Genomic DNA, 6,606 nt, shown 5'->3' with positions numbered 1-6,606 from the left:
CCCACGTTTAATTCCAGAATCTTAAAAAATGGAGACGGACCAGAATCGGGAACAAAGTGGGTTCTTTAATGGTTGAAACAGAAGAGACAGGGAGGACAGCTTTGAAAGAGGGATCACGCGGTGGGGAGGAGATGCCCTAAGATTTATTAGACAATACTGCTTCTTATATATATATATTTATACTGTGCCATCAGGAAAGAAGCTTGCCATTCAAGCAGGCCCAGACGGGGAGTAATCCCAGACTTTTCCCCGCTCCCCAGGCTCCGTAATTTCACCAGCTCCTTTTCTGGCACAGTATAAATCACATACGTGTCCGGAACAGATCAAAGCATTGTAAAAAAAAGTTCCTCCTTCAAACATGCCCAGACATCATGCTTCGGAAAGGGATATACAGTCAGTGGCTTCTTGAATTTTGTGGGTTTTTTTTTTCGGTGGGGGGCCAGCGGTTTGACTTTGTTGCAAACCAGCCGGGTGGAGGACGGGGAGCTGTTGCAGAACAGGCACGTAGGTCCTTTTCCAGAGGGCCACAATCCAGCGTGAGTCCGGAGAACCCAGGTGGCTGACCACCTGTCCCTCCATCTCCGCTATGGCAGCGCAGGGCGAGACCTCTGCTCTCTCAGGGACTGCATATAGATCAGGACTTTCCTCCCTTTTCCCCCATACATTTTCAAGAGCGGATGAAAAACGACACACGAGCGAAGCAGCTTTCCCTCCACACACCCACGCGCGAAACGTGTTATCTCGGTCTCTTAAATGTCTGCAGATGTCCTCGCCAATGCTTGTGTTTCCCGATTCCTCACCAAGATCTGGCCGGCTTTTCCGCATCGTACGGATCATTTCCGTAAACACCAAACTCCCTGTTTTTATGACAAAGGTTGCACGCAAAACCCCATACAAAACACTCGTGTACAAAACTGCCCCTGAAACAGGAATAGCCCCCCCCCCAAAAAAAAGTTATTTCTTTTTAATATTCCCTACATAGAAACACCTTCCTTGGACAATGTGCTAGCTCTAAAAAGAAGAAGGGCAAAATCAATGCCAGTTCCTTTGTACAATTATATATATTTATACATATATGTATATAAAATTTGGCTTCTAAACCCGCCCCACGAAGCTGCTCGGCAACCTGTACGCGCTCGCTAGTCATTAAGATACATCACACACCACCCTAGCAGCAGGTTAATAAATAAAGATTAAATAGTCTATTTTACAAACCCAGAGAGAAACATGTGCATTTAAAAAATAATAATAAACACATGGCATCCTGGGAACCTCTCTTAAAATGCCTGTGGAGAGCTTTAGACAGAAATCCTCCAGGGATGGGCCAGAAGCCCCCAAAGCTATTTATTCTCCACCCGGTCTGGTTTCCAGGTTTCCTCTTTGGACGTGAACCAGGGGCATCTGAAAGGAGGCCATGCTCAGAAGAACCGAGGAAACCGAGAGCGGCGAGTCCGGAATCGTAGGGCGCCGTGACTGCATCGTGGATCTCTTCCTCCCCCCCCCCCCGGTCAGGTCCTGTATTCTGGAGGTTTCCTAACAAACAAGAGGAATTAATGATCTCACAGCTTTTATTAAGCAAACGTGACATAACCAACCACATAGTGGCAAGTGACCGAACAGCTGCTTCCCAGCTAAGAGACGCACGGGACACGATCCTCGGGGCTCTCGATCCTAAAACCCGGGTCCGTTCGGGGACTGACACAGTGAAGCAAAGGGGGTAGACGGGGAACGAAGACGCTGCGAAGACGGAGGGGGCGACTGGCCCTCGGGGTTTCCCGGCGGGGGCTGCTTCCTCGGGCAATGGTGACGTCTTCCTTCCGCCCCCCCCCCGGGAGCCGACGGTCGCTCGACGGTCGCCTAGTAACTGTTCTCGTGGCCGGCCAAGGTGTAGAGGTTGCTGTGCGCCGTGGGGTTGTCCGTCGGCCTGCTTTCCAGCACCACCACCCTATGAGGCAAGCGGAGGACCGGGAAGTCCACGGTTAGCTGCCGGCATCTGTTAGGCTCGCCTGCCCACACCACACCCATAGCACTCCCCCCGCCCCGACCCGTATCTTCTCACAAAGGAAGGTCAGCCACTGCGTTGCCCTCCAGTCGCTTCTGACGTGACCCTTCCTAGTCTTCCAGGCAGACACAGACAATACTCAGATGTGGTTCGACATTGCCTTCTTCTGGGGGCAGCTCTGGGACTATGGTGCAGCTTGCCCAAGGCGACCCAGGCTGGCTCTTCTCCCAGGAGTCCCAGCGGGAGAATTGAACTCTCAACCTCGGGCTCCGAAGCCAGAGACCTCAAACCCTGAGCCGTCCAGTCAGCCTGCACACCTGCCAATGCAACCTTGAGGTGAGGAAACCTTCTGCCCAGCAAAGGAGATGCGGGCAGCTGCCGACAGAAACGGAGGTACAGTATGCGGCTGTCTTCCGGCTCTCCTAGTTTTAACGCTGTCCTTGCGGCTGGAGCAGAGCCCACACGCTGTAAGGCCCTCCAATGCTCTCCAGAGTTAAATAGGGGTTCCCAACTAGATGTCTAAGAAGGCAGTTCATGCCAGGGTTATTTGCACGAGTCAGATCATTGGCACAGAAAACTGGCCAAGGCAGGCTGATCCTTAGGAAGAGTTGGAAGTTCCAGCTGCAGTCTTTCTCAGATCTTGGAAATGTTACTTTCTGGGTCTAAAACCCCCAGCCACTTGTAGTCCCCCCAAAAGTAGAGTCCCTAACTATCTGGGGTCCTTTCTTTCAAGAATACATCTTCCTTTGGGCGGAGGGACAAGAGGGAAGAAAGCTAGCCTGTCAGGGAGAACCTAGTGGGCTATGTTTCTATGTGCAGGGAGTTTCCCTCTGGACGGAAAGTGCAAGCAAGCAGGCTGGCCCACTGGCGTGGCTCGTGGTCCACCCACTGCAGCCGCAGGAGATCTGAGCGAGGGAGCGGCTGCTCCTGGAGAGATTGCCGGACCAAAACTGCCGACAAGCTTAGCCAGTCCAGTTGATGCTAAACCCCGAGAGGGCGACAGGCGTCCTGTTCTTTGCTTCAGACGGGGTGGCTTGGCAAGAGGCTTGCCAGGACCCCTTGCTCAGCTTGTGCCCCAAGCCAGGAGACGCTCCCTGCTCAGCTTGAGCACTGCTCTGCTCCAGAGGAAAAACCCGCACTCGGACCAGCTGTGACGCCAACGCTGGGCCCTGGGACCGGGTTTGGTCAACAGATGTGTCCTGCTTGTTCCAGAAGTGTGACTCCTGGGAAATCTTGGTACGCCTTAAGACAAAGATCAGCTCAACCAACGCACCGGCACTATATACACACGCACAACAGGACAATTTAGGGGCACAAGAACAACACGCTCCCCCCCCCATGCGGGAGGCACAGAGGATAAAGCCAACGGAAGGCTCCCCCTCCTCCTGAAATGCCCAGCTTCCCTTTATGAGAAACTGCAAAACTGCTCTGGCTTTCCTCACCTGTCAGAGCCCAATAAGCGGAAGACCCTGGTTTCGTCAGAGATTTCCTGGGTTACCTACAAAACAGAGAGAGAGAGAGAGAGAGAAAAGGTGAGGAAGTGACTGATGGAACAAGTGGAAGGAACAACCCCTGTGAAGATGGCCAAGAAGGACCCACACCCAGAAATAGGTGGGGTCCTTTTCTAATCCTATACACTCAGGAGTCCCAGCTGGTTAGATCTGAAATTGATAAAGGGTGTTTTTTTAAAAAACAAACAAACAAACTACAACTCCCAGAATGCCCCTCCCACAGAATAACTGAGAGGGAAGGGGGCCTCTAAGGCCATCAAGTCCATCCCCCTGCTCAGTGCAGTAACGCAAATCGAAGGAGATCTGTCAGGGGGTCGTCTAAGTTTCTCTTGAAGTGTTGGAGCACTCCACCGTCGCACTGCTCTAACAGTTAGGAAGTTTATCCTGATATTCCACCGAAACCTGGCTTCGTTTTCACTTGAGCCCATGGTTGCGTGTCCTGCACTCTGGGATGATCGAGGGCAGATCCTGCGCCTTCCTCTGTATTTCAAGTCTTTGAAAAGCGCTCTCCTATCTTCCCTCTTTCTCCCAGCCTATGGGCTGGATCCTGGAGAGTTAATCTCCGGAGTGCCTCTTTCCCCGGGTTTGTGAAATGAGGGCTCCGAGCAACCACCCCTCCCGGGGTGATAATTTTCACTCCTTTGTCAATGTGTTCAGAACTGGAGGCCAAAGATAAAAGAGTTTCTCTTTCGCTTAACATGAACGGCACTTGATTCAGCAACCAGGGCTACTTGGGCCAGCGATTGGCCCACCTAGAACTGCTGGCTAGATCAATGGCTGGGAGTTCGAATCCCCCCCCACGGTGCCTCCTTGATAGAGGCTGGACTTGATGATCCAGAAGGTCCCTTCCAGCTTCTATAACTACTCTCTTTGCTCTCTCCAGGAGAGAGAGTTTTGTTGTCCCTGCCCCCCCCGGTCAGCTGTCACTTGAGAGGCTCTCTGACTGGAGAGGCCAATGATCATGTCTGTGATCTTCCAAATAAAAGAGATTCCTGCTTTGGCTGGGGGCTGGGCTAGATGACCACGAGGTTCCCTTCTGACCCCATCGCCCCACAAATGGGCTCTCCTCCCACTGACTGTTCTTGTCCGAAGGACGGTAAGAAGATAAGCGGTCTCTGCATGTTGGAAGATGCAAGACCAGAGTTAGGTGGGAAAGTCTCGCACTCAAGAGGCCAGGGGTGAGCAGGAATCTTAGAATTATACCATCGTAAAATCCAGAAGGGGCCTATGGGACCCTCGAGTCCAACCCCCTGGGGCTGAGGAGCCCGCTAAAAACACACTCACTCAAGAACAAAGAAGTGAATTAATCAGGAGAGCCCCAACTGGAGGGTGTAGAGATTTTGGGTCTGGGATCTGGGCCGTATTTGCAGCCAAGGAGAAGGCAAACTCAGCTGACCCCTTTCTGTCCCAGAGCAAAAGCTCAATTTCCTTTTAATTCCTGGTAAAACCTGCCAGCAGCTTTCTCTTCCAAAGAAACCCGTTTGCTAAAAAACAAACGAACCCAACTGGTTAAAGACTCGGGTGTAAGACTCTTGACACTCTGCACATGTTCTATAAAGTCGGTGTCCTCTGGGAATGTAATGTGGATTGAGCCTCCTGGCTTCTGAATCAATTTAACCAAAGGTAGTTCTGCAAGAAATAAGAGCCTCCACCCCCGAGGAAGTCTATCTGCAAAAGAATGACTTTCTTAAAAGGTAAAAAATACCAACAAAAGATGGCACAGAAGGCAGATTTGTCAGGAACACAAGAGGGGCGATAACAACCAGCTATTTATTTATTTAAAATATATTTTTTTAAAATCCCGCCTTTCTCCTTAAAAAGGACCCAAGGCGGCTTACATCATTAAAAGGACAATATTTAAAAGCTAAGACCGTAAGTAAATGGTATTTAGAAGCTTAATGAAAGAATGAAGCAAGCATGATATGAGAAACGGGAAGTAAAATCAAGACTAAAAGCCCATTTGAAACAAGAGAGTGCAACAGTCTGTTTAAAGCAAAAAAGAGCCCCCCCCACAGAGCCCCCCCCCGGTCCGGGTGGGAAACCCGCCTCACCGACTGACCTCGTTCGATTTAAAGCTTTTGCCCTGCATTCCGTGCTTCCAAAAGGCCAGGACACTGTCTTGAAGGCACACTGCGAAGAAAAACAGGTGAGAGGAGCTTAGCTTTCAGCTCTGCCATCAGCCAGAGAGGGTGGGGGCAGCTGCAAAGAAGTGGGACACCCACCCACCCCGCTTGCAATGCCTCCTCACCCCCCCCCTCCCAGTGGCAGAGCGTGTTGGCGGCTAGGAAACCATGTCACAGAAAAAGAGGTTACTTACCTGTAACTTTGGTTCTTCGAGTGGTACTCTGTGAATTCACACTAATGGGTTAATCTGCGCTTGCGCAGAAGGCCTCGGAACATTCTAGAGCTTAAAGTAACACTTTTGGCTCCGCCCCCCCCAGGACCTCATGGTCCGCCCGCCCTAACAGCCATTCAGTTCCCCAAATTCCACTGCTGCTCTAAAGGCGAGACAGCCGTGACGGAAAGTGGGGAGGACGGGCGGGCCGTGTGAATTCACAGAGTACCACTCGAAGAACCAAAGTTACAGGTAAGTAACCTCTTTTTCTTCTTCGTGGACTCTGTGAAATCACACTAATGGGTGACTAGCAAGCTTACCTCTGGAAGGAGGAGGGAAACGTCACGGCAGCACAGCCGACAGGACAGCCCGGCCAAACCTCGCATCCTCCTTGGCTCGCAGGTCGAGTCTGTAGTGGGATGCAAACGTGGAAGGCGTGGACCACGTGGCGGCTTTACAAACGTCCTGTAGTGGGACTCCACGGAGAAAGGCTGTAGAGGCCGCAACAGCCCTAGTAGAATGGGCGTGAACAGATGCCGGTAGAGGCTTCTTAGCCAGTTCATAGGCCAGACGGATGACCTGAACTATCCATCTGGATACAGTTTGCGGAGACACTTCCCGACCCCTATGGGGTTGCTGGTAAGAGACAAACAGGCGCTTGGAGAGACGGAACGAGGAAGTCCTTTGAACGTAGAAGGCTAACGCCCGACGAACGTCGAGGAGATGGAGGGATTTCTCGACCGGAGAAGAAGGTTGGG

The 6,606-nt window shown here is 51.6% G+C and overlaps 1 protein-coding gene across 2 annotated transcripts in view; it reads right to left on the bottom strand.

Annotated features, from left to right (window-relative positions):
• Positions 1 to 1,709: 1,709 nt before the first annotated feature.
• The window catches only part of MAP4K5 (mitogen-activated protein kinase kinase kinase kinase 5), a 116,591-nt gene continuing 111,694 nt past the window's right edge, over positions 1,710 to 6,606 (bottom strand). For both annotated transcript variants that reach the window (XM_078384326.1, XM_078384328.1), the window contains 3 exons: positions 5,573 to 5,643; positions 3,445 to 3,500; positions 1,710 to 1,945 (listed from right to left, as the gene is read on the bottom strand). In XM_078384326.1, coding sequence (XP_078240452.1) covers positions 1,858 to 1,945; positions 3,445 to 3,500; positions 5,573 to 5,643 — 215 coding nt within the window. In that variant the 3' untranslated portion in view covers positions 1,710 to 1,857. The remainder of the gene's footprint in view (positions 1,946 to 3,444; positions 3,501 to 5,572; positions 5,644 to 6,606) is intronic.

This window comes from Pogona vitticeps, chromosome 1, assembly GCF_051106095.1.
Source record: "Pogona vitticeps strain Pit_001003342236 chromosome 1, PviZW2.1, whole genome shotgun sequence".
Classification (NCBI taxonomy): Eukaryota; Metazoa; Chordata; class Lepidosauria; order Squamata; family Agamidae; genus Pogona; species Pogona vitticeps.
Note: the sequence above shows the minus strand (reverse complement) of the source record. Positions and strands in the feature narration are given on the sequence as shown.